The 27,456-nt window shown below is 46.4% G+C and overlaps 2 protein-coding genes across 2 annotated transcripts in view; one reads left to right on the top strand and one right to left on the bottom strand.

Moving 5' to 3' along the window:
- Window positions 1-430: 430 nt before the first annotated feature.
- On the top strand, window positions 431-22,693 carry CENPU (centromere protein U). Its single transcript, XM_056114336.1, has 13 exons — window positions 431-463; window positions 4,756-4,807; window positions 6,609-6,693; window positions 8,189-8,285; window positions 10,320-10,383; window positions 10,899-11,132; window positions 12,989-13,046; window positions 13,339-13,447; window positions 17,056-17,134; window positions 17,903-17,950; window positions 19,231-19,292; window positions 20,934-21,087; window positions 22,365-22,693. Exons 3-13 carry the CDS (start codon window positions 6,633-6,635, stop codon window positions 22,491-22,493), a joined length of 1,095 nt encoding a protein of 364 aa, XP_055970311.1. The 5' UTR covers window positions 431-463; window positions 4,756-4,807; window positions 6,609-6,632; the 3' UTR covers window positions 22,494-22,693.
- The window catches only part of PRIMPOL (primase and DNA directed polymerase), a 34,989-nt gene continuing 30,194 nt past the window's right edge, over window positions 22,662-27,456 (bottom strand). The window contains exons 10-12 of the mRNA XM_056114335.1: window positions 23,970-24,052; window positions 23,827-23,873; window positions 22,662-22,979 (exon numbers count right to left, since the gene is read on the bottom strand). Coding sequence (XP_055970310.1) covers window positions 22,725-22,979; window positions 23,827-23,873; window positions 23,970-24,052 — 385 coding nt within the window. The 3' untranslated portion in view covers window positions 22,662-22,724. The remainder of the gene's footprint in view (window positions 22,980-23,826; window positions 23,874-23,969; window positions 24,053-27,456) is intronic.

Below are 27,456 nucleotides of genomic sequence, written 5' to 3'. Positions count from 1 at the left end.
CTCAAGTTGACTAAAGGCAGGGACGGAAAGTCCCGGCCCGGTGGGGAACTCATTCATGCATTAGCCGCAGGGGCGGAGCCGCGATCTGGAGCCGCCCCCGACAGGTCCTGGGGCCCGGGTGCGAGTCCAGCCGCCAGCCCCGCCCCTTTCCCGCCTCGGAGGCGGGGTCCCGCGCGGGAGTGAGTGGGAGGGAAAACCCGGACACACCAGGGTCGCCGCCGAGAGCCACCAGCGGCCGTAAAGCGCGGGCGCCGGCTCCACGCGGGCCGAGTGCGTGCCGGGCTTTACCTCGCTCCCTGAGGGGGCGGAGCCCGAGCGGGCCGGGGGCTCCGCGCATGCTCCGGGGCTCGGTCCGGATTGGCCGCGCCGAGCGCGCTGGGCGTGGCGGGAGGCCCGTGCGTTGGGAGCGCGCGGGGAGGCGGACGCCGATGGCCCCGCGGCGGGCCCGGGCGCGGGGTGCGGGGTGAGTGGCGCGGCCGGCGGGGCCCCCGACTTCCGCCGCCCCCGTCACTGCCGGAGCTTGTCCAAGGCCCCCAGCTCCGGCCCTGCCGTTGTGGCGTTTGTCCGAGTGGCTCGGAGTCTGGGTTTCCGGGCCCGTTGAAAGCGGGAACTGCAGGGGTCGCGAGCGGGAACTGCAGGAGTCGCGAGCGGGAACTGCAGGAGTCGCGAGCGGGAACTGCAGGAGTCCTAAGCGGGAACTGCAGGAGTCCTAAGCGGGAACTACAGGAGTCCTGAGCGGGAACTGCAGGAGTCGTGAGCGGCAACTGCAGGAGTCGTGAGCGGCAACTGCAGGAGTCGTGAGCGGCAACTGCAGGAGTCGTAAGCGGGAACTGCAGGAGTCCTAAGCGGCAACTGCAGGAGTCGCGAGCGGGAACTGCAGGAGTCACGAGCGGGAACTGCAGGAGTCACGAGCGGCAACTGCAGGAGTCGTAGAGCGGGAACTGCAGGAGTCCTAAGCGGGAACTGCAGGGGTCGTGAGCGGGAACTGCAGGGGTCCTGAGCGGGAACTGCAGGAGTCGTGAGCGAGAACTGCAGGAGTCGTGAGCGAGAACTGCAGGAGTCGTAGAGCGGGAACTGCAGGAGTCGTAAGCGGGAACTGCAGGAGTCGTGAGCGGCAACTGCAGGAGTCGTAAGCAGGAACTGCAGGAGTCGTAGAGCGGGAACTGCAGGAGTCGTGCGCGGAAACTGCAGGAGTCCTAAGCGGGAACTGCAGGAGTCCTAAGCGGGAACTGCAGGAGTCCTAAGCGGGAACTGCAGGAGTCCTAAGCGGCAACTGCAGGAGTCGTGAGCGGGAACTGCAGGTGTCCTAAGCGGGAACTGCAGGGGTCGTGAGCGGCAACTGCAGGAGTCGTGAGCGGGAACTGCAGGAGTCGTAAGCGGGAACTGCAGGAGTCGTGACTTCATGGGCTTCCCAGGAGGCCCAAGTGAACCCTCGTGAAACCGTGCCTGGCAGGTAGGGAAAAGCAGGACAGCCAGTGTGAGCATTGCTCTGCGTGTGGATGAGTGCAGTCCCCAGCAGCTGAGTCGTGAGCTCTTTGGAAACGCTGCAGTTTGCCTGCAATAGCCGTCAGCAGTGTTGGCACTCCTTGACCGGCCGGGAGCTCCTCCCGCAGAGTGCTCCCAGCTGTGGGGCGTGACTCGAGGTGGAAGGTGGAACCTGGGTGGTCCCTGGCAGGAGGTCTCTGCTTATCTCTGCAAGGGAACTCCAGGATGGGGCCAGAAGCTTTGCTTTGTTCCCCTCGGGAGGTGGCAGGCGTTTTCAAACAGTGCTCCCGGGAATGTTGTGGGTTCGTTGGCAGCTGGCTGGCTAGCAGGGCCTGGGCTAGTGGGATGGAAGGACGGGGACGGGGAGGGGACACGGGGACTGTGCCATCCGTGGGTCATGTGTCAGGGCGGAAGGTGAGCCAGGCAGTGCAAAGGAAGAGCTGTCACTGGACCGGGTGCAGGGGAAGTGAACCCAAACTCGAGGCCCCTGGCCAGTGGGAAAGAGCTGAAGCCACCACCCTGGCCCCTCGACCCCCAGTGGGGGACAGGATTGGGAAAGAATTCGGGGGTCTCTTCAATGGATGGCCACTGACAAGGCTGGCAAGAATCAGGCTTTATTTGATTGGCCTGTGTTTTCTGGCCTTTGTTTGCTATCTCGCCCGCGTGGCAGAGCCTGGCAACTACCCGCGGGGTGTTCGGTATGCCAAACACAGTAAAAACGAGTCTCGAAGTGGAGACGTTGCTGGACCCGCTCGAGCAAATCCATGCACAACGGGAGGACAGGGACAGTGACAGTTGCTTTTCTGTTTCTCCATGGAGGTGCTCGCCTGCCTCCGCACAGGTCCCGTCCATCAACATCTTCACGCAGGAGATCACGACAGTGTGCAACTCCTTGAACTCCCCACCTTCCTCCCAGCCCAAAGTACAGAGCCGTTTTGACCATTTGTCAGATACAGACAAGGCAGGAGATGCGGGACAAGTTTAGGTGAAGTCATGCCCTCACGCTGGTGCTGGGATTGGTGTTGGAACGTCCGCAAATCACAGAGCATTAATTTTAAAAATTCATTTTAAAAAGGCCATGCAGTCTGGTTGCTAGTCTTTTTTTGCTTCTTGGCCCTGGCCATTCAGTGATCATCCTTTAACTTTTCTGATCCCCAAATCATAGCATGCGAGTCAAAATGAAGCTGGTTCCCTAAGCAGCAGCATTGACACCACCTGGGAATTGTTAGAAATGGACCCTCCAGTAGGGGGTCTCAGTCTCACCGCTGGGGGTGGACCTAGTGGGTGGTTCTTGGGAACCAGGCTCTTCGCAACTGCCCGGTGTTTGTTTTTGTTGCATTTTGCTTTGTTTTCACTGTGGCACACGACTGTTTTTATGTCTTGGCACACGTGTACACTTGCGCACACACAGTAAATGGAGATTTCTGAAAACTCTCTGTAACTCTCTGTCCAGTGCAGTCTTGCAGTGCAGATTCATTGTACCTTCCCTTTCAAGAAATTGCTGAGGGAAACACCTCAGCTAATTTCACGGGGCCATTGAGGAATTTAGGATATATCGGCCGCGGGGTGCAGAATCATGTCAGTGTTGGATTCCTGACCAGGAAATGGTACTCTGATGATGCAAAACAGTGTCCCGTTCCTCCGGAAAGATGCCTACAGATGTTAGGGCTAAGGGCACAGTGTCTTCCACTTCCCTCTCCACCCTCCCCCCACCCCCCCCCCCACACACACACCACAGACCAGACAGAATGTGACCAGCCTGTGAACCTGAAAAGAGTCCATGAAAGGAAAGGTCCTTGCACGATTCTTGCTCCTTTTCTATCCATGTAAGATGCTGTCACACAGTAGTTCAGAAACTGACCCTGTTCTGCTTCCCTCTCCGGGGGTCTTTTGAGTCTGGCTGTGCCTGGCGTAGAGGATGCACAGCCCACCGTCCCTGGCCAGTGATTTCCTGCCTCTTTGCTTGCTGGCTTTCAGTCCTGCTCACTACTGGCACATCGTGTTTCCTCCTGAAGTTAGGCGGTTTTGCCCTCTTAGCCTCAAAGCCCAGTAGAGGCCCCATGAAGGGGTGGAAGGAGCAGGCTCTGGGCTGGCGCTGAGGGACCTTGATGCCGGCCTCTCTCCTCTCCTCTCCTCTCCAGCTGCATGTTGGGCAGGCCATCTTCACAGTATGGAATTCCCTTTGCTCCTGTGGGACTGTGAGCAACAAATGCCTTCCGGTGGCCCAGAGATAGGGTGTCGGGAACTAAAATGTCAGCGTCCCTCCCATGAGGTCAGCTCTGCAGACACAGTTCATCTTGGCACCTCAGAGACAAGAAAAACCGGATTCGAATTTTCCGCTTCCCTAGAGGAGAGAAGTGTGTTGTTTTATCCATTAGTGATCATAAATTGTGTCACGCCTGGCGTTGCTTAATGCTTACTCCTGGCTCTGGGCACACTGACTCACTCCTAGTAGGGCTAGGGGGGCGTGCTCGGGTGCCGGGGACAGAAGCCAGGATTCTGCTTTCTGGAAGGATTTTGTCGTACTCTAGCTTTCATCAAATGCATGCTATTCGTGAGACTCCTGGAAACGAAGGAGAAAGGTTGGGAAGGTCCAGTGATGTATCCCTGACTCTGCAGGTAGGCTGTCCGCGCACGTGGCACCCCATCAAACAGTTCTTCGTGCCAAGTAGCAGTGAACAGCCAAGGACGGAGAATATCTGGGGTGAGGTCTGGGGAGGGTACAGAGCGTGGAGCATCCGTCTCCCTAACTGGGGGCATGGGTCTCCTCTACAGATGCGCTAAGAGCCCTGAAGAAACGTGCTTCTTTGGGTTGGTGGAGCATTCCCAACCTCAGCTGGATGAATCATTTCTCTCTCCTGAAGGGAGGGAAGTTCCGTGAAAGTTCTGGACTTCTGTTCCTTCATGGCTTGGTCTTTCAGGGGGCCCTTGGAAATTTCCAAGGGTTCCCCTCACTTTGAGCCTGGCACAGAAGCGAATGCAGATTTGTTTCTGTTATCTGATGAAAGGGTTGCAGGTGATGGTTTTCCCCAGTTCGTTTAAATATGTCCTAACTCGGGGCTGGAGTGGTAGCACAGCGGGTAGGGCGTTTGCCTTGCACACGGCCGACCCGGGTTCGATTCCCAGCATCCCATAGGGTCCCCCAAGCACGGCCAGGAGTAGTTCCTGAGTGCATGAACTAGGAGTAACCCCGGTGCATCGCTGGGTGTGACCCAAAAAAGCAAAACATAAATAAATATGTGCTAACTCTTGTGTATTCTTGCTGTTTAGAAGTATAAGATATTCCGGGGACACTGTAGGAAGAACCCAGTCCAGCAAGAATGTAAGTTACCTCTTTCTGAGTGGAAGTTTTTTGGTGATGGGCAGACTTGGCTTGAGGAGTTCCTACGGTCTGCTGTAGGAAAAAAACTGCTGTGTTCTTCTTCCCATGCTTTCTCGTAGAGGAAATGACTGATGTTAACCACTTACCTCTTTTCTGGGACCGGGTTAGATTTATTTTCATTTGGATGGATGATACACAAAAACTACCCAGCTTTCTGTATTTTGCTTTTTGCCCTGTTGTAATCATTGAATAAGTGCATGTTGGCGTTTTCAGTTGCTGTTTATATTTTTATAAACAATTTTGTTTATATTGTTTATAATTTTATATTGTTTATAGTTTTATAATACTCCACTTACCAGCATTATGCTTGCTTTGGGATATCTCAATAGGCAGAAACATAACTTGTTTGTCGATTTGGGGCCACACCCATTGGTGCTTAGTTAAGCCTTAGTCCAGCCTCTAGCCTCTGCACTCCGATCACTCCTGGCTATGCCTGGGGAACCGTATCGGGTGCCGGGGATTAACCCCAGGGCTGCAGCGTGTAGGCAAGCCCCCAGCCTCCTGTGCTAGATTGCTCCAGCCCCTTCTGTGATACACTCGCTCTGGCTTCAGCTTCCTTTCCGGTGACCACCCGCTGGCCTTGGAGAGTAACACTGGTCACCGAGGAGAGTGCTGTTTCTCAGGAGCTCGCAGTGTGTTCAGAGGCTGCTCTTTTCCAGGGGCTGCCCACTCGCTCTATCTGCAGGGTTTTCCTTACACTCTGCGCCCCCAGCCCAGCCCAGCTCTCTGCCCCTGAGCCCGGCAGGATTTCTCTGAGCTCTTGGCCAGCCTGAGCGCTCCGGTTCCCCAAGGCCACATGCCCACCAGAGGGGTTTCTGCCTCTTGCAGCTGCCGTGCTCAGGCGTGAGGCCCCACAACCTTGGTGGGATGGGGGTGTGGGGGAGCGGTCAGGCCTGCCCCGGTGGGCATGAACCCTCCCTGAATAGTGTCCAGTCGGGGTCTAGGAGCAGTAAGGTTTTTGCCCTGTCTGCCAGTATTATGAGGCTTCCTTCGCATCTCCCCGAGCCTGAGTTTTCTGTTGGGGCCTGCTAGCTCTTCCAGGACTGCTGTGAAAGTCTCCCTCGTTTTCTGTCTCTTTGGGTCTTCCCGTGGCATTTGGCCAGCCAACTCCTTGGTGCTTCGAAGCAGATCGAGCAGTGACGCCGGGCTACTTCCAGTCAGTTTTTACCCCTCTGTGTCTTTCCCAGCTTCCAGGCTTGCTGGGGAGAGACCAGAACCCAAATCAGTGCGTGGGCTGTTTGTGCGGCTCTGTGGGTGCTTGTCCACGTTCTGCTGTAGTGGGGCCACAGCCAGTGGTGGTGCTCGCAGCTGGTTTTGGTAGCACTCGGGACCAAAGGTGGTACCCGGAAATTCCGGGGATTTGCACTGCGCTTGGCAGGATGCAAAGGCAAGCACCTTATCCCCGGAACTGTAGCTCTCCATCCCACACTTTGCAGCTTGAAATGGTTTGAAAACAGAATCGAAAGAAGGATCTATGCTCTATAGAAATTCTGCAGAATCGGAGGTCCATAACATGGATCGCAGTGCACCCACTAACTCCTTTCTGCACCATCATAACCGTGCTCTGCCAGCACCCCTTTTCTTCATGGACGGGGGTCTTTCGAGCAAAGCTTTCACCCCGACGACCTTAAAGGAGTCCATACTGCACCCAAAGAGGTGTAAAGAATGCGTTTTCAGGCAGCGAGGAGCATGCGAATGCTCTTGCCAAATGAGTTTTGTAATTCAGTGACTTTGTTTTTAGAAAGCTGGCCAGACACACCAAAAAATGGATGTATTTGATTTTACTGGCACTTCTGAGAAAGATGAAGAACCTTATGAAACATTTGGTGAGTGATTTTAAATCTTGATTCTGAAAATTTTGACATAATTTAAGCAACAACACTTAGTAATTTTAAACCTTTATTCTGAAAGTTTTGACATAATTTAAGCAATAACACTTCGACTAATCACTAACAAAAATATGTTATGAGAAATCCATTGTCTCTATGTAAATGTGATAGGAGGATTTGATGATTTGAATGAGTTTTTCTCACTTCTAAGTACATTGAAACTAAAACCCTATTAAACATGAGCAGAGCAGAACGCTTCTAGAAGCATTTCACAAGCCAGTCATTTTATTACACCTGTCCTAGCAAGAGGACTAGGAAATCTATTTTTCACTCCATATTGCCAACAGTCACTTGGTAAAGGGGCTTAAAATTTGGCAGGAGAAGAGGAATGATCTTTTCTTTTCAGAGGGGACAAGGTAGGTGACCCAGGAACCATTCTCGGTGATACTTGGTCCTGCGGTGTAAACCCGACAGTTCCATGGTTGGACCTTGCAGTGCTGGGGACCCTGAGAGCCACCACCTGTCCATGGTCAGGGGACCATACCATGCCGGGGACAGGACTCCAGGCCCAGGCATTGAGGTCTCCTCCGCCTTTAACTTCCCAGGGACAGAGACCCTTGGGGGTAACCAGTAGGTCTCTCCTGCTGCCGCCTTCCGGGAGTTGGTGGCCTCTCCTTCCCGTGCCTTTCCACCAAGCCATTCAGTTTCCTTCGCTCTTATTTTTCATCCCGGCTAGTGTTTTATACTCCCTGCTGGCTCAAGCCATGCAAGTAACGTGCGGAGAAGAGGGGTGGGGGACTGGCATCTCCCCAAAAGGCCATTCGTTCATAGATACTGAGTAGGTGTCCATCCTGCTGGCGAAACTCAGGGGGGCTGGAAAGAAGGGAGCGGCCTGCACCTGCAGCCTTCACCATGACCTGATGGGCTGGTGGCCTCCCAGGAGGGGCGCGCGGAGACTCTGAGACATCCTGCATTGAATGTCCATCTAGTTAAAAACCCGTCCTGCGGGGCTGGAGAGCCAGCTCAGCTACTGAGCGTGGGTGTCACCCTGTCCCTCCCCTGCCAGGATATTGCCTGTGGGTGCCAGCGCGCTCCTGCCACCTAGAACTGGGAAGTTGCCATGGTTTTATTGGCAGGACGGTTTAAAAATCGTGAATGTTGAGGTGTGACCTCAGAAACATTTCGGAGGATTGGGGAGATAGCGCCTCTGGCCAAGGGCACATGCCTGACGTGCGTAAGTACTCGAGGGTCTTCCCTGGCACCACATAACCCTTCCACCCCAGCCTGGGCCTCGGCAGCTAGCTGCTCCAGCTGACTGAACATTGCCAGGAGTGGTCCTCCTGAGTGCTGCTTGCGAGATAACCACCCTTCCTCCAAAAAAAAAAAGAAAGTGTGACTTGTTAGCTACTGTGTAAACCAGAAATTGCCACACACAGTTTTAAGGAAGCACTGCGCAGGGCCAGATTCTCAAGCGGACCTTCGTCTTTTACAGATCCCCCCTTGCACAGCACCGCCATCTATGCTGATGAAGAGGTGTTCTCTGCCCCATCCGGCCCTTCCTCTCCGGCAGGAAAAGAAGCAAAGAGAAGGTACGGTTCTGTCCCAAGCAACTGTCTGTTGAGTTGAGGAAACGATTGCTGAGCTCGTTCAGAAGCTTACGCAACTAAACCTGTTGGAGATCTTTCGAACCAGCTTGTGTTCCTCAAAAGCACCGGGACATGAAACCCTAGCACTGTCGCACCGTCGTCCAGTTGTTCATCGATTTGCTCGAGCAGGCACCAGTAACGGCTCCATTGTGAGACTTGTTGTTACTGTTTCTGGCATATCGAATACGTCATGGGGAGTTTTCCAGGCTTTGCTGTGCGGGCGGGATGCTCTCGGTAGCTTGCCAGGCTCTCCGAGAGGGGTGGAGGAATTGAACCCTGGTCGTCCCGGGATAAAATCCTAAATATTCAATAATAGATATTACTTACAATCACTAGTGCAGTACCTCGTTATCCCAGAAAACATGCCTGCAAGCGTAGATTTTTCTTTACAACGAGGTTAAAAGGAAAGATTTTGTGAGCATAAATTTTTAGGCAATTTTTGAGACTTGTAATTTATAAGCTCTCACATGAGACATGTTTTCTGGTACAGTGTGGGAGTAGTACACTGATGCATCAAAATGATATAAATATATATATATAAATACACATAAATATAAGTATACCAAGATGTCTCTATATATCGTATGTGTTGTCCCAGAGGATTAGTTTGAATTTTACAAATCTATGTAGGTAGGGGTCATGTCAATCGGCCAGAATTCCAGAGACAACTTGAGATTAAATGATTCCGTGAAGAGTTTTTCAGTAGCTCTGTTACTAATTGTCAGTTATTTGCTAGGGTAAGTCCCTAACCTCGATTGAACAGAAAAGTCAGCACAAGTTCTTGAACATATTCCGAAAGTGGTAAAACTGTCTACTTGAAACAAACCCTTAAGGCAGAAGTGAAAATGAAGAAGTCTCCCTGAAGTTGTATGCATGTAGGTTGGTGTTAGGTACTTGGTTATCCTAGTTTTTCTAGAAACTCTTGCTACTGAAAATAAATGGTAAAAGCCAAATATATGTTCCTAAGCATCTTGAGTTGGGTGGTGTCGTTACTCAAAGCAGAGCTACTGTCTGCTGAGTCTGGCAGGTTTATATGTGGATAGGAAAGGAGGCAGGCAGAGATGGAGATGCGGGCTGAGGGCAGCTAAGGCCACATCAGCAACATTTCCCCGAAGGTAGGGAGACGGAGGGTCCAGAATCCTCACCGGGGATGCTTGCTGCCGCCTTCCAGGGCGGTCGCTCTCTGTCTCGATGATTCTGTTCTCAGGCCTCTCCCCCACCCCCCATCACTGCCTCGTCCTCCCCTCCCCAGACTGTTCGGGGTGGCCACGCTGTTCCACAGACCTCTCCTTCCGCCTGCGTTCCCCTTCCCCTCACTGCCTGCTTTGGAAATGCTCTCCGCACTCCAGTGTCGGACCCGTGCCGCCCTTCCTGCGCCGGCAGGGCGGTCACGCCGACCACCCACAAAACAGCGCCTGCTTTAGAATGCCTGCTCACTTTTCAAGTGATCTCATTCACTGCACTCTGCGTTTTGAGGTTGGGATTTAATCAGTATTGGTTAGATTCAATAAAAGAAATCTCACTGGGGCTTTTCCCTCTCTGGAGGATAAAGGAAAGGAAAGTGTTGTATGTTTTTTGTTTGGGCCTTTTTTTTTTTATGGGTAACAGTTTAATCCTGTTTGGGCCTACACAACTATACTAACACCACTGCCCCCTCCCCCGCCCGCTGCTGCCAGTGCCCCTGATTCCCCCCCAAAATAAAACCTCCAAGGAAGAGTCTTAGCTCACCTACTGTCTGCTATTAAACTGGAGAACGAAGGAGGCCTCGTGCCCAGGTGACATGGGCTGCATGAGGCCCCCCGGACTCCGAGGAGAAACCCGTGTGGAAGGCGGAGGGGGGGGTGAACAGGGAATCCGGGCCGAGAGGCAGGCCTGCTCATGACCAGGGCAGAGTCTCATTTCCTAATGAAAGCAGCCGTATATTGTGAGTGAACAGTGAAATTGTGCAAGACACTGATGACTCGCTTCTTACTACAGTTCCAACACTTCTGAAACCGAAGCAAGTGAAAATGAGTCTCTGAAAGTGGGTGCAAAGAAAACGGTACGTTGGAGCTCCCTTTTCTAAGTACCTAAGCTGTTTTCTAACCCTACCTAGATTGGATGTAGACCAAGTGTTTGGTGGCATCCTTTCTCCTAGGGGAAATGTTTTAGAAACGGCCTTCGTTATCACGTATGATGTTTTTCATCAGAGAGTTCACAAATCCATGTATCCTGTTGGTTTTCAGTACAGCCATGCAATAGGTTTTTAAACCGGGATTTCTGAAGATCTGGGGGTTGGTTGGGAATGTCTGTTTACATCGCCTTTATCTGGGTTTCCCATCCTACCCAACAGTTAGGGGGCCGTTGGGGGGTTTTCTCCTGCTTCAGTGCCAAACGGTCAAACCCAGGGCCTCACACATGCAAGGCCTGTGCTTTCTGTAAGATAGCCATGAGTTTTGAAGTTCTAAAATGAGATGTGGGGATCTTGTTATCTGTCACACAGTAAGAACTTGGTGTAACCATGTCTTTTCTAAGCCCCGTTCGCTGTATTTTCCTAAGCTTGGTTTCTTGACATAGCCACGAAGAAAACACAAGCCAGTCATTGATAAATCGGAAAGCAGCGATGAGTTCGATGGACGAAGCCAAGTTAAGCCCGTGGAGAAAACCAATACACACCATCAAACTCCTTCAGCGAGAGCCTCTTCCAGACTTGCAGGGGCACCCGCCCAGCCGGCCACCGCTGCAGAGGAGGGGGCCCTGAGCGGCGGGTCAGCTGTGGAGCGAGAGGCCCGAGAAGGGGGAAGCCCAGCGGTAAGAGGCTCTGTCCCCAGGGAGAGGAGTAAAGGTTTGGAAACGGCTTAGGAGCAAAGTCCAGTATTTGCTCTGGTTCTTGAATTGTTTTGAAAAGATGAACTGTTTTTACTGCTGCTGCTCCAGAGGGCTGGGGGGTGGAGTTATCACTGTGTTTGAGGGGTTGAAGCCCGACCTTGCGTGGGCGCAGCGGCCTGGTGCTGAGCAGTAGTCCTGCTTTTTTCTTTACTCGTTTTAGAAGATACGGCAAGGAAGATAGAACCCACCTGCAGTTCCATTACCCAAAAAGAACCGGTATACCTTTTGGGGGGGTCTCTGTTCTTCAGTTCTTTGAACTTTTCCTCTCTTGAGCCTAACTGTTATCGCTATAATTACTAATTCCATCACACCCATTTTATTGCAAGCATGCATAGCATTTCATTTGTTGAGTGTGCCCTACTTTACTGGCACCAATGAACTGTTGCAGTGTAAAGCTATGCGTTCTTTGGTGAGTTCCTTTGCAGCTGAATCTTTGTGTACACCCCTGACCCTTTCCGCAGGAAAAAATAACTGTGATAAAATTTCTGGGTGATAGGTGTTCTTTTTCAAGATTTGTGGCATATACTAAGCTCTTACTATGTCATTTTGTCAATTTATTTTTTCATCAAAAACTCATTTCTCATGTTTGAATGAAGATTTCATCCTCATGTGTAGCAAATTAACATTCACTAACGGGCTCTGCCTCTGCCTTCCACCATGCACCTTCCACACTCGGTACACGGGGGCCTCGGACTGGCTTCTTAGCGACTCTTCCAGTTTCTTCTCCCGGTCAAACAAACATGAATTTTTTTTTTTTTTACTTCCCACTAAACTAATCCAGCTTTGCTGGATTCAATATTCATGACTGGCTCCACTCTTATTTCAGCATCTTGAATATATCTTATCATCCCCTCCTCTGAGGTTCTTGCTGAGAGCTTGCTGATAGCTGGCACTCTGGCGCTTCTCTCGTAAGTTATACTCTCCTTTCCCTTGCTGTGACCAAGGTCAGTATGACTAGGTGATCTCTCACAAAGAGCCGTTCCTCGCCACCTTGGGAGTAGCAGCGCCCCGAGACTGCGCTCCTGGGCGTGGATCTTACACCAGCCCGTGGTCTTCTTTTCACTGAGCTCTGTGGTCCTTGCCTTCTCTGCACCAGGTGTCCCCTGTGGCCCATTCTATTCTGAACCCCAAGATGTGAATAGTCTCACCTGTGCAGTACTCGGCCAGGGAGTTCGGGGAACCCCGGCATGTTCTTGTGATGCTCCCCTTGGGCAGCTTATTTCAAGTCCATGTCCAATTTCCGGCATCTTCAGCGGGAAACCGTTTCTCGCTGTGCCGCTCCAGAAGCCAGCCAGCCCCCACATGGAAGAGGGTGCCCAGGGGGTTCGCCTTTTGAGTGTCCCTCACTTCCTTATGTTAATTCACAAACTGATTTATGTCATTACTATGAACTTAGGACTAAGAGTATAAATTGAGGTCTTATAAAAAAAAAAAAACTTCCTCTGAACCCTTTAGTTCTGCCTCTGGCCTCCTGAGCAGGTCTCAGAGTGGCTGATGGCCCTTCCCTGCTAGGGTGAGCAGCTAGGCAGGGTGGCCGAGTGCTCAGGCCAGGTGATGAGGGCCTTCTCAGGCCTGGTCAGTGGTGCTAAGGGCCACCAAAGCCACGGGGCCAGGTGCTGGGGAGGGCAGAGCAGTCACGATGCTGAGATCAAATTGATGGCCTCAGATTCGAGGCATGCACTTCAGTCCCTTATGTAGTCTTCCTGGCGCCTTATTTTCCAGAAGAAGGCATTTGTCTCTAGTGAAAGATCATTGGTTTTTTGGTTTCTTTTTTGTAGGAAGTTCGGAAAAAGATGTCTCGCAGCAAAAAGAAGAAATCAAAAAATGAGGATTCAGGTACAGAATAGTTTTATACTTGGAGAAATTTCACTTCTCAAAACATTTGTTAAAGCCATAAACTGTGTCGATATTTTTTGATATGCCCTTTACTTGGGGGAGGTGGGGCTTACTGAGCAGTGGTCCCAGGACCCCAGGCCAAGCAGGCAGCCCCAGGGCAGCCCCTGCATTGCTGATTTAGGGGACGTCCCAGTCCTGTGTCTGTGTCAGGAGACTTTCCTGGAAAGAGTTTGTGTTTTATTGAGCCAAATTACTGGTAATTGGTATGAAGTGACTTACCTAAATGTCCTAGATACTGCCGACTATGCACACGCTTGGTGTCTGGAAGGACAGAGCAGGAGTGACATCACGGAGTTGGGTGTCATTTTGTCTGCCTTTGAGGACATCTGTCTGAAATATAAGTAAGTCTTCCGTGCCCCGGGCTCTTCCTAGTTTCCCAAGGGCACCATTTCTGTGGTCAGCCCACAGCTTTGGGATGTGGTATTTTCGCTGATGTTGTCTTCAGTTGTTTTGTTTTTTCCTATTTCCATGAGGATTTTTCCTTCCTCCTGTGGTCTGTTTGGCGGCACGTTTTTGTATTTTCCAAGTACATGGCTTTAAATTACACTTTTGTACGCACACTGGTCAGAGATCAGGCAGCAGAGCCTGGTGACCTTATTTTTTTTTTAATCGGAAATTATTTTTATGGCCTCACACATGAACTGTGAAGAATATTATATGTACTTGAAATCAGGGTCGTTCTTTTCTTTTTTCCCGGCAGTTCTATGAATTTGTGCTAAATATATTTAGAAACTATTTTTATTAGGGAATGGTGTTTAAAATTGTTTTGAGGGGTGGGAGGACACCGGGGAGCCTTCTGAGTGGCTCAGTATCTCTTGGCCAACAGCTCGCACTTTCTTGTCAGGGCCCGAGGACACAGTACGGCTTGGATCTGCAGTGCCACGGGCACCCCGGAGGTGCTCAGGGGATCATGTGCTGGGGATCAAACCCAGTTGTCTGCATGCAAGGCAACCCCCTGAGCCCCCGTAAATCATTTTGTCTCAGACGTTTACCACTTTATCATTTGTACATTTTATGTTATGACCCTCTCCATTCCTAAAAATACTCTTTTTCTCTTTGCCTTAAAATCTCTTTTATCGGGGCTGAAGAGATAGCACAGCGGGTAGGGCGTTTGCCTTGCACACAGCCGACCCAGGTTCGATTCCCAGCATCCCCTGAGCACCGCCAGGAGTGATTCCTGAGTGCAGAGCCAGGAGGAACCCCTGTGCATCACCGGGTGTGATCCAGAAAGCAAATAAAAATTAAAAAATCTCTTTTATCTGCGGGCTGGAGAGAGAACAGGTAGGGCCCTTGCCTAGCAGGCAGCTGTTGCTGGGTCAATCCCTGACACTGCGTACGGTTCCCCTGAATACAGCTGGGTGTGGGCCAGACACAGCATATATATATATACATATATATGTATGATTTGTATCTATAAATCCAATATTGTTTGTAATTTTCTTTCTCTTGCGACCATTTGCTAGATTTTGCCTTCCTTTCCACATGTACACTTTGTCTGACCTTAAATTTTAATCTTTCTTGTAAAATCTTAAAACTCCAAACTATCAGTCTTTGAGTTTCAACTGTTAAATTTAGTTCACTTATATGTATGAGTCAATGTCTGATATCATGTAAACTTTCCACTCTGATGACTTGGTATTCTTGATAGTTCCTCCTTTTCCCCTATACCAAACTCCATCATCGCTTACTACTTCAAGTGTTCTCCTTTCATCTACTTTTTTTGCGTGTACATATATGTATGGACTGGAGCGACAGCACAACGGGTAGGGTGTTTGCCTTGCATGCAGCCGATCCAAGGACCCGGGTTTGATTCCTCCACCCCTCTCGGAGAGCCCAGCAAGCTACCAAGAGTATCCTGCCCGCACGGCAGAGCCTGGCAAGCTCCCTGTGACATATTCAATATGCCAAAAACAGTAACAAGTCTCACTATGGAGACGTTACTGGTGCCTGCTCGAGCAAATCGATGAACAACAGGACGACAGTGCAGACAGTACATATATATGTATATGTGTATGTACATATATATATATACACTTACGTATATAATGATTTTCACTTTATAACACTATAGTTGCAGGAGTGTACTGTCACACCTCTGGGTGTAGCGGGCTCACGGCGCCCCCTCAAAAGCTCCAGTGCCCCTCTATCAGCAAGGCAGACGCCTGTTCCACTCACCCGCTCCTTCTTGTTAATAAGCAGCGCCTTTCACCTATCTGTCTAAGCACTCACACTTTGTCTATTAACGTCCATCTCAGTGCTGATTTTACCGCGTTCATTGTTTTTTTGGCATTACTGTTTTGTTTTCATCATTTGAGCATTCATAATTTCCTTATGATTTCATTTCACTGCTTATTCAGAAGTGTTAGCTTCCAAACACTGGTGAATTTTCCAGCTTTCCCTTTTACTGTTAACTCAGCTTCATTCCATTGTGCTCAGAAAAGACGCTTAATAGGACTTACCTCATTAAAACTTTTGACGCCGGAGAGATAACAGAGCAGAGGTCAAGTGCTCGCCTTACACGCGGCCGACCAGGGTTCGATCCTGGCATTCCATATGTCAATCACAACTTCTTTGGGAAGCAGACAGGAAATGGCTCAGTGGCTGACTCAGGAGGCCATGAGCTGAACCCCTGGGACTGCACTGTCCTGTGATTCCCAGAGCCACAATGTGTGGCCCCTGGTGAGCACCACAACCATGTTGTGTGAATGTGAGCACCCCAAGAAGTGTGTAACCCAGATATCACAACAAAGGTAAAGGGCAAAATTAAAGCATCCTTTTAACTAGAAGGAATCCTAAGTGAGTCTCTCTGTTGGGGCAAATCCCTGAGGGAGGCCCCCACCCCACCCCCAGTGAAGGGGACCAGGTGCAGGCTCTAATTCTCACCAGTGTAGCTAACCCAAGAGGGAGCTTGTACTCTGAGCAGAGATCTTTCCCCAAGACCGCATCAAAAAATGGTAACAAGCTTTTCTAGACATCAGCAAATCTTGTTCCCCAGACAGAAGAGCAATGAGGAAACAAGACACGAGTGACACAGTAGCCGAATTGGCCCCAATAAGCATACACGGTGCTCCACCCAGGGGAGACATCAAGGGCACACAGGCCCGACAGGCACAGGGCCGCTTCCTGGCACTGCTGGGCCTTAGAAAAAGCTCAGGGTGGAGCCACTGGGAGGTTACAAACACTCCACCCACCAAAAACAAACTTGCAATGTATAAGACTCTCTTCTAGGATTGATCATACTACGGAACAAAAAGTTTGTTTTGTTTTGGGGACACACCTGGGAGTGCTCAGAGGTAACTCCTGCTCTCAGGGATCGATCGTTCCTGGAGAGCTTGGGGACCATATGGGAAGCCGGGGATCAAACTTGGGTTGTCCAGTGGTGAATGAAGTCAGCATACGTTTAGGGGGAAATGTTTCTTTTATTAAAACACTCCCATTTTTTTTTAAAGTCCTAGAAAGCAGAACAAGCTAATCACTGCCAGCTTAAATGTTCCCATGGTGGGCTGGAGAGATAGCACAGCGGGTAGGGCGTTTGCCTTGCACATGGCCAACCCGGGTTTGACTCCCAGCATCCCAAATGGTCCCCTGAGCACCGCCAGGAGTAACTCCTGAGTGCAGAGCCAGGAGTAAAACCCTGTGCATCGCCAGGTATGACCCAAAAAGCAAAAAAAAAAAAAAAGTTCCCATGGTAAGGGCCAGAGTAGGGCGGGCCTTGCACACCGCCAACCCAGGTAGATCCCCCGGCACCTCATATGGTCCCCTGAGTACCGCCAGGAGTGATTCCTGAGTGCAGAGCATTACTACGTGTGGCCCCAGAGCAAAAGCAAAATGTTCAAATGGTATATCCCAGATTGTGATTCGTTGGTGTGCAAAACAAATGAAACACACCTTTTCAAATCTTTTCTAGGATAGCTCGCTTAATCTTTTTTTCTTTTTACTCCCCTAATAGAAAAAATCTAGAATCTAAAATTTTTAAGGAAACCATCAGTAAATTCCATTCACATGTAAAAGAAGAGCTCATCAAAATGGTAAGTTCATTGACGTGCATTTGTTAGTCTAAAATTTTACTAATCTTGAGGCCGGTCCCGGTCACGGTCCTCCCGTTGTTCATCAGTTAGCTCGAGCGGGCCCAGTAACGTCTCCATCATGATACTTGTTACTCTGTTTGGCATATCGAATACGTCACGGGGAGCTTGCCAGGCTCTGCCGAGCGGGCGAGATACTCTCGGCAGCTTGCCGGGCTCTCCGAGAGGGGCGGAGGAATCGAACTTGGGTCGGCCATGTTGGCTGCTTGTAAGGCAAACGCCCTACCACTGTTCCGTCGCTCCAGCCGGTACAGCATTTGCCTTGTACGGAGCCGACCCGGGTTCGATTCCCAGCATCCCATATGGTCCCCCGAGCACCACCATGAGTAATTCCTGAGTGCATGAGCCAGGAGTAACCCCTGTGCAATGCCGGGTGTGACCCAAAAGCAAAAAAAAGAAAAAGAGAGAAAAAATCTTGAGGCATCAGTTTTAAAAAGCTTCCATTTAGGGCAGAGAGATAGTATGTATAGTGGGCAGAGCACGTGTTTTGTAGGTAGCTGACCAGGGTTCGATCCCTGGCACCCAACACGGTCCCCCTAGCTCACCAGGAATAATCCCCAAGCACTGCCAGGTGTGGCCCCAGAAACTAAAAGCTTGCATTTACTGGCAGTTTGATAAATAAGAACTACCTGTTTCACTTGCTGTTTTTAAACTGTGATATTAAATATTTAATTTTAGTAAATAACAGTACTTTCGTTTTGTTTTGTGTAGCTTAAAGAAGCTCAGAAGGGGAAAACTCTGAAAAGAAAGAATGCTAAGGTAAATCACTGTGTGCTTGTCTTGGAGAACCTCAGCATGCAGAGTTAAGTAGGGGCTGAGAGCCTAGGTTTTGTGCACATCAGGGTTTGTGAAAGATTTTTAGTGCTGTTGAATGTCAGCTTAAAGATGGGAACTAGCTGCCTGTTTGTTTTTATAATCCAAGACAATAAAATCAAGCCCTTTTATTTATATATATATATATATTTTTTTTTTTTTTTTTTTTTTTTTGGCTCACGCCTGGCGATGCTCAGGGGTTACTCCTGGCTCTGCACTCAGGAATTACCCCGGTGGTGCTCAGGTGCTCAGGGGATCATATGGAATGCTAGGAATCAAACCCGGGTCGGCCGTGTACAAGGCAAACTCCCTACCCACTGTGCTATCACTCCAGCCCCAAGCACACCCTTTTAAAATCCCAGTATTGGCTTATGATTGTTTATCAAGTTTTAAATAATCACATGAGGAAGTATTAAAAAATATTATCATTTTTATGGATGTCAAAATGCAAAACCTTAGAAGAATTGGCCCAGTTCAAGAAGGCAGCCTTGGATTACCAGGTCATTTCTTTACCGCTTCTGCTAGACAGGGTTACAGCACCTTGAAAAATCATGTAAGGCAGAAAGGAGAAATCAGCAAATCCACAGCCCTGCCTTCATTTTGCATCTGGTTGGAAAAAATGGCCTTTGAAGTTCTAACTCTGGCCCTGGATAAATCCAAGTGGAAGCTGGCCCACAATATTTATACTAGAAATGTATTAAATGTACATATTTTCGTTCCAGGATTTACAAGCCTTTGGTTTGATTTAATATCTTCATTACGTGTAAACAGTTATACACTTGCATTACATGTAAACACATAGGAACTGTCTGAACATCCAACAATGTGGTACCAGGTAGTCACTAAAAGTGATGGCTGAGATCTAATATGTAGGATTGAAGTACACCTTTTTAAAGTAAAAACTGGACTGTGACACTTCCAGCTTTGGAATTTTCCTAGTGCAGGAAGATAAGCATAACTCCTTACTATATAATTAAGGGTAGTTAAGGTCTGGCCTCCACTTGCACTTCTTCAGAGTCATCTCTGCTACTTTTCAGTTTCCTTTTCCCCCAACATTAGCATTTAGCATGAGTACTGGCCGAATGTAATCTGTCTTCCCTATTAAACCCAGGGTGCATTGTGATAAGAATTGGTTGTCTCATTTCCTGTTGCATTTCCAATACTTAATACAGTGTGCTACTCCTCAAACATTTGCTAAATTAATGTGAAAATAATCCTGCCTTTAGATTATTTCAGATATCGAAAAGAAAAGACAGCGTTTGATTGAAGTCCAGGATGAACTGCTTCGGTAAGATATCAAAATCCTCTCTGAGAATTTACCTAGAATCTCATTACAGTGTGTCATGGAGGTTTAGGAAACTTGCTACTGGGGGTGGGGCACATGATTTGCACATAGCTTACCCAGGTTCAGTTCCCCACACTGCGAAGTTCCTGAGCCCGAAGTAGCCTCCGGGCCCTGCTTTATGTGGTCCCAAAACAAGACTTGCTGCTGTGTTGAACTGAAATGCCAGATTTGGGGCTAGGGCGATAGCATAGAGGATATGCCAACCCAGGTTTGGTCTCTGGCGTCCTTTATAGTCCCCTGAACACTATCAGGAATGATTCCTGAGGGCTGAGCCAAGAGTTACCCCTAAGCAACACAGAATGTAGCCCCCAAACAAACAAAACCCGAGTTATCTTTGCTCAGTGGAAGCAGGTTATGGTGCTGAGTTAGAAACTTTAAGCAAAAGGAGAATTGTTTTTTATCTTTAAATAAAAGTTGATTTTTTTTTAAATTTTATTAGTGAAATACCATGAGGTACAGTTGTAGACTTACGCATTTTTGTGCTTGGGTTTCACTTATACAATGATTGAGTACCCATCCCTCCACCAGTGCCCATTATCCATCACCACTGATCCCAGTAGCCCTCCTCTCCCCCCCTCACCCCCCAACTCTGTGACAGGGCATTCACTTTTGCTCTCTTTCCTTTAGGGTGTTGTAGTTTGCAATAGAGGTACTGAGTAGCCATCGTGTTCGGTCTGTAGTCTACTTTCACCATGCATCTCACATCCCGAGCAAGTCCTCCAAACATCCTTTACTTGGTGTTCCCTTCTCTATCTGAGCTGCCTTTTCCCCCGGCATGTGCTGCTGGCTCCCAAGCCATGGAGCAGACCTCCTGGTACTTATCTCAACTATTCTTGGGTGTTCCTCCCATTCTGTTACTTTATATTCCCCAGATGAGTGCAGCCTTTCTATGTCTGTCACTCTCTTTCTGACTCGTTTCACTTAGCATGATACTTTCCATGTAGAACCACTTGTATGTAAATTTCATGACTTCATTTTTTTCTAACAGCTGCATAGTACTCCATTATGTAGAGGTAGTTTTTTTAACCCATCATCTGTTCTCAGGTACTCGGATTTTTCCCTAGATTTTGGCTATTGTGAACAGTGCAGCAATGAATATAGAAATGCAGATGTCATTTCGACTGTACTTTTTTGCCTCTCTGGGATATAGTCCCAGGAGTGGTATTGCTGGGTCAAATGGGAGCTCAGTTTCTAATTTATTGAGAATTGTCCATACTGTTTTCCAAAAGGGCTGAACCAGTCAGCATTCCCACCAGCAGTGAAGAAGGGCTCCTTTCTCGCCACCTCCACGCCAACACCGGTTGCTTTTGTTCTTTTGGATGTGGGCCAGTCTCTGTGCTGTGAGATAATATCTCATTGTTGGTTTGATAAAATTTGATAAAAAAAATAATAAAAAGGTTATAGTTTCCAAGAACCTATGGATGCTGTTAAGTAAAGACTTGATTCTTAAATTGTACTGTAGAACCTTGAGAGGTGTAAAAAGGGTAAATCACAGCCTGGCTCTGCTGCTTTGACCTTCAGAATATTTGCATACTCAGGCTCATTCACTATTAAGCTATTACCTTATGCTATTTTTTGTTTCAGTTTAGAACCACAGCTGAAACAACTACAAACAAAATATGATGAACTTCAGGAGAGAAAAGCCGCCCTTAGTAATGCAGTATATTTCTTATCTAATTTAAAACATATTCATGATTATTCGGATTTTCAAGAGAAAAGAAATAACATGAAGAAAACGGTAACTTCCATTTTTTGCTTTTTTACTGTGCTTCAGAAGATAGCAGAGTTGCTTCCTAGAATACCAGAAGCTTTGAGGAATAATCAGATGCAGCATTTCAGAATATATCTAGGAGATATGACAATAAATCAGTGAAAATGTGTTAGATCGTCCCTTTTTAACTACTTAAGGTTCTCTCTCTAAGAAGACTGAATTTCAAGGGAAATGTACTCTCAAACAGATTTTAAGTGAACTATGCTTATTTTATTGAAACTCCTGATGATCCAGACATATTTTAAAGACCAAACTCTTTAAAATGGATTCACCCCAAATCCATAGTATATTTTGTATCTGAAAAAAATTTTTTTTTATAAATTGAATATATAAAAAGGACATTAGAGGGAATATGCTAGACATTTTATTTTTATACAGTTTATAATTTTTGTAGCATCTTGCTATTGTTATAAATAGCTCAGACTTAGAAACGTTATGGGAAAATTATGTAACACGTATAAATTACAATCTCTTGACCTAGGAATTGTTTGCATTAGATATAACAGTTAACCCAGCTCTCCTAAAGTTTGTTTCAAGCGAGATTCGGTCACTCTCCCTTGTTTGGAATATATATTCTTACTGACATCTTGAGCTTGGCATCCTTTGGGGGTTTTGTACTCTTAACAGAAACCTAGCCCCAGACCTTTGTTCTTCCTCTCCTTGGAAGCAGATATCCACAGGAGCTGAAATACATTAGCCACTCAAATATTAAATTGAATTCCCTAGCAATACACGGTGGTAGTTTTCTGCTCAAATTTTATTACTAAGAAAATCACCTTGAAAAACTAAACTCCACTAAAACATTCATGGATTGGGGGCCAAGCGACAGCATAGCAGATACCCCACTAGCCCCCACCAGGAATGAGGAGTGTAGCCTGATAATTAGAATCATGAACTGGATCTGTTCACTTTCAGTGGACCCAAGTAGATTTTTCTGGTTCGTGCCTTTCTTATGGGGCCTATCTGTTCTTGAATTCTTTGATGTTTAAAACAAGACATGAGAGCAGACCCCAAACCTGTCCCTGGAATAATTTTTGATTCAAAACAATTCTGATGCCGCAGCTGAACCACTGCTCTGGAATAAGAGGAGAGCAGCCTTACACTATGATTTGACAGTGTCCTAAGGAAAGGGACTCTACCAATTATCTTAAGTAACCCTAGTTTGAAAAGTGAAGAGTAGCTAATGGAAAGCTCTATAAACATTTGCACTGATATTTAGATTAATAGGCATTTTCCTTCAACAGTATGACTCATCCAGCCTTCCTGCTCTGCTATTTAAGGCAAGAACTCTTTGGAGAGCTGAAACCCATCTGCAGAGTATCAACCGTCAACTAGAGACGCTCCTTGACCAGGGACAAGCTTCTAAAGATTAGTCTCATGCTACTGTTACATTCTAAAATGGTATCTTTGTTCCTTGGGGAGATAGAAAATGGTTTAAATTAAATGCTAGGAGCAAGTTTAGCATCTGTTTGACTGTGCAGTTGTTATTGTGATGACAGTTAACTCCAGATGTTTAAGCTGAAGTGATGACTACGCCAAAGTCAATTTTCAATAAATATGGTTTAATAAATTAATATTACATGGGGTTTTTTCCAGTTAATTAGCTACTCTTGTAATAGTTCATCTTTACTCATGACAGCTTCCATAATTAGCTCATCAGGAATTTCATCCTCTACACTATTATGACTGAGAAGACTGACCTCTACAGCCTCAGCTAATTCAACATCTTCAGTAGCTTCCAAAAAATAAGCTTCATCCACACCATTGTCCCAGTCAGCATCAGAAGATGCACCTTTTGACAGTTCATGCAGGTTTCTGGTTTCATTGTTCACAGCAGCTTCCGTGGTAAAGTCCTCTTCCTTTAGGAGAAAATGCACATACTCAGAATATGTGATGATTTTATCATCGACTCAATCTCATGTGGGATTAACGTTTTATAAGACAAGTTCATTAGGTATTAACATAAATGTGCTCGAAGTCTTTAGTAGACTCTCTGGGAATGGTTTAACTCAAATGTAGTTGCCAATGTAGTTCAGACACTCTTGGAACTCCCTGTTGTACATTATTACCAATATGCAACTAGTTCAAGAATATCGGAGGGAAAGAATGAGTTTTAAGGGGAATGACAAAGGAGATGGGGTTTCTGGGCAACAAAGAAAAATTGTGGTTTGGCTGTCTGATAAATACCTACAAAATTTCAAATGCATGTATACCCTTGACAGTTCTACCAACAGAGAGAGTTGTTTAAAGAAACGATGTTTAAGGAAACATTAAATTAGTACACAAAGAAAAAATTCTCTGAGACTCTTTAAAAGTCTAAGTGAATTTGGTTAAACAGATATTCACATAACATTAGGTATGTGCTGAAGCAGGATAGAGCTACACTAGATTTCTTTGATTTCTTTGTGGATACAAAGTGGCCAAACTGACTAAAACCTGTTGGGGCCAGTCTGTGGACCAGTATGCAGGACAGGTGCCAATCTTCAGATATAAATGACTGAAGGGTGAGAGAGTGCAGAGATTAAGGCGCTTGCCCTGGATGGGGCCCCCAAACAGAAGGAATATGTGAAGAATCCTGGTGTAAGTCTGAGGCACATGCCTGGGAGGTGTCTAGCCCTCATTGGTCTTCAGCAACACATGGGAATCACTGACAGCTCATTTATTAAAGGACTATTAAAGGACTAAGCAGTAATAAGAAAAACTGACCTCTTTGAAAAGAAACAGGAGAGAAACTTCAGCAGGAATTGGAAAACCTGAGTCAGAAACACAATAAAGCAATTTCATACAATATACAACAAATATACAAATATCTAATATTTTGCTTTATGATAAATACAAAAATAACTCACACTTAGATTTGAAGTTTTCTGCTTTGCATATAGGGTCATGACATTTTTGATACCAAACTTCATTTTTCAGATCAACCAAAATCCTGATGTTAAAAAAAAATTGTTATACCCAGGCGATAGAAAACAAAATTATGCTATCTACAAGGAATATGTTTGAAATGGAAAAAAAATCAGTTAAAGGAGGAAAATATATACATAGCAGTTCAAAACCATTTTAACAAAAATTTCTCCAAGACACATAATTCTTCATCTGTAACTATCAAGATAGCTTCAAAACATGCAAAACTGGCAAACTTTCAAAAATTATCGTAAATTATTAAACATTTTAATAATCGAGACAAAGATCACAAATTTGGTAAAGAAATTAGCTGTTTTATAAGCTGATAATTGGTATGTATAGTAAGAAATAATTAGAAGCAGCTCTTTACATATAAAATACATAAGCTGCAAGCTTTAATGTGAATCATCAAGTTTATAATTATGCTGTACAATTTACACAACACACTGGTTATAAAATGTTTCAAAATAAAAATACAGCTAATAGAAACCCAAATCACAATATTACAAACATTTCTAAACCAATGGAAACCAAGGAAAAACCATACAAATTAGAACTAAGATGGAAATTAAATATCAAAATGTTTAATACATATGTTAACAGCTAACTTGATCTTTAGAGGGACAGGTAGAATCTTACAAACATAAAAGAACTGACAAAAGAATTCTGAACAAATAAGTTCAGAAAACAAAAACTAATGAATGTAATGGACAAAAGCTTAAAAGAGACAACTTTTTTATTTTATTTTATTTTTATTATTTTTGCTTTTTGGGTCACACCTGGCGATGCACAGGGGTTACTCCTGGCTCTGCACTCAGGAGTTACTCCTGGCGGTGTTCAGGGGACTATATGGGATGCTGGGAATTGAACCCGGGTCGGCCGCATGCAAGGCAAATGCCCTATCCGCTGTGCTATCTCTCCAGCCCCGAGACAAAACTTTTAAAATGTAAAGTCTAGAGAACCTTAAAACTTCTACCAAGAAAACTCCTAGAAACAATAGACTTGTATAGTAAAGTTGCAGGCTATAAAATCAATACGCAAAAGTCCATGGCTTTCCTATATGCAAATAATGAGAGAGAAGAAAGTGACAGGAAGAAAACAATTCCGTTCACAATCGTGCCCCAGAAAATCAAGTACCTAGGAATCAGCTTAACTAAGGACGTAAAAGACCTGTACAAAGAAAACTACAAAATGCTACTTCAGAAAATAAAAAAGGACACGAGGAAATGGAAAGATATCCCCTGCACATGGATGGGGAGAATTAACATTGTCAAAATGGCAATACTCCACAAAGCACTGTACAAATTCAATGGGATCCCTATAACAATACCCATGACATTCTTCAAAGAAATGAAGCAAACACTCCTGAAATTCATATGGAAAAATAAGCCCCTACAAAAAAGAAAACGGGAGGAATCAACCTCCCCAACCTCAATTTCTACTACAAAGCAGTAATAATTAAAACAGCATGGTACTGGAACAAAGGCAGAGCTGCAGACCAATGAAACAGGGTTGAATATACTGACACCTCTCCCCCAAAATATATGATCATCTAATCTTTGATAAGGGAGCAAGAAATGTGAAGTGGAGCAAGGAAAGCCTCTTTTAAGAAATTGTGCTGGCAAAACTGGACAGCTACATGCAAAAAAGTGGGCTCAGATCTCTACCTAACACCATGTACAAAAGTAAGATCAAAATGAATTAAAGACCTCAACATCAGACCGGAATCCATAAGGTACACTGAAGACAAGATTGGCAAAACCCTTCACGACACTGAAGCTAACAATATCTTCAAACATGACATGTCACTGGTCAAGTAAAAAGAGAGATAGACAAATGGAACTATCTTAAACTAAGAAGCTTCTGCACCTCAAAAGAAAGTAACCAAAATACAAAGACAGTCTACAGAATGGGAAAGGATATTCGCTCAATAATCATCTGATAAGGGGTTGATATCAAGGATATACAAAGCACTGGTTGAACTCCACAAGAAGAAAACATCCATCAAAAAATGGTGTGATGACATTTGACCCAGCAATACCACCCAGAGAGGCAAAAATGTATAGTCGAAGTGACATCTGCACTTGTTTGTTCATTGCAGCACTCTTTACAGTAGCCAGAAACTGGAAGAAACCTGAATGCCCAAGAACTGATGACTGGTTTAAGAAACTTTGGTACATCTACACAATGGAGTACTATGTAGCTGTTAGAAAAGATGAAGTCATGAAATTTACATACAAGTGGTACTACATGGAAAGTATCATGTTAAGCGAAATGAGTCAGAAAGAGCGGGATAGACACAGAAAGATTGCATTCATCTGGGGAACATAAAGCAACAAAATGGGAGACTAACACCCAGGAGCGGCCGAGATTAGTACCAGGAATTTTGCTCCATGACCTGGAGGCCAGCCACACGTGCTAGGGGAAAGGGAAGCTCAGACAGAGAAGGGAGCACCAAATAAAGGGTGTTGGGAGGATCCTCCCAGGGTGGGAGAAGCATGCTGAAAGTAGACTATAGACCTAACATGACTGCCATTCAATGCCTCTCTTGCAAACCACAAGACCCAAAAGGAGAGAGAGCGAGAGGAAAAAAAGGGAATGCCCAGCCACAGAGGCAGGGAGGGATGGGGGGATGGGGGGTGGGAGGGATGCTAGGACCCGTGGTGGTGGAGGATGGGCGCTAGTGGAGGGATGGGTACTTGATCATTGTATAACTGAAACCCAAGCACAAAAATTTGTAAGTCTATAACTGTACCTCATGGTATTTCACTAATAAAAAATAAATATAATAAAAGAAGTTCCACAAGAAAATGGGGTGATGAAATGAACAGAAACTTTCTCAAAGAAGAAATCCGAATGGCAAAAAGGCACATGAGAAAATGCTCTACATCACTAATCATCAGGGAGATGCAGATCAGAACAAAACTGAGGTATCATCTCACACCACAGAGACTGGCCCACATCCAAAAGAACAAAAGTAACTGGTGTTGGCATGGATGTGGCGAGAAAGGAAACTTCCTTCACTGCTGGTGGGAATGCTGACTGGTTCAGCCCTTTTGGAAAACAGTATGGACAATTCTCAAAAAATTAGAAATTGAGCTCCCATTTGACCCAGCTATACCACTCCTGGGACTATATCCCAGAGAGGCAAAAAAGTACAGTCGAAATAACATCTGTACTTCTATGTTCACTTGCTGCACTGTTTACAATAGCCAAAATTTTGAAAAAACCTGAGTGCCCGAGAACAGATGACTGGTTAAAAAAACTTTGGTACATCTACACAATGGAGTACTATGCAGCTGTTAGAAAAAAATGAAGTCATGAAATTTACATACAAGTGGTTCTACATGGAAAGTATCATGCTAAGTGAAATGAGTCAGAAAGAGAGTGACAGACATAGAAAGGCTGCACTCATCTGGGGAATATAAA

The sequence above is a fragment of the Sorex fumeus genome, unplaced genomic scaffold, assembly GCF_029834395.1.
Source record: "Sorex fumeus unplaced genomic scaffold, SorFum_2.1 ptg000024l, whole genome shotgun sequence".
NCBI lineage: Eukaryota > Metazoa > Chordata > Mammalia > Eulipotyphla > Soricidae > Sorex > Sorex fumeus.
This window is presented reverse-complemented; position numbering and strand designations above follow the sequence as displayed.

Excerpts from the sequence above, each read along its gene's own strand:
- CENPU (XM_056114336.1), top strand. The coding sequence starts at position 6,633 with ATGGATGTATTTGATTTTACTGGCACTTCTGAGAAAGATGAAGAACCT. Across the intron at positions 10,384-10,898 it reads AAGTGGGTGCAAAGAAAACG|CCACGAAGAAAACACAAGCC; the intron begins GTACGTTGGAGC and ends TTCTTGACATAG. Across the intron at positions 17,135-17,902 it reads AAGAAGAGCTCATCAAAATG|CTTAAAGAAGCTCAGAAGGG; the intron begins GTAAGTTCATTG and ends TGTTTTGTGTAG.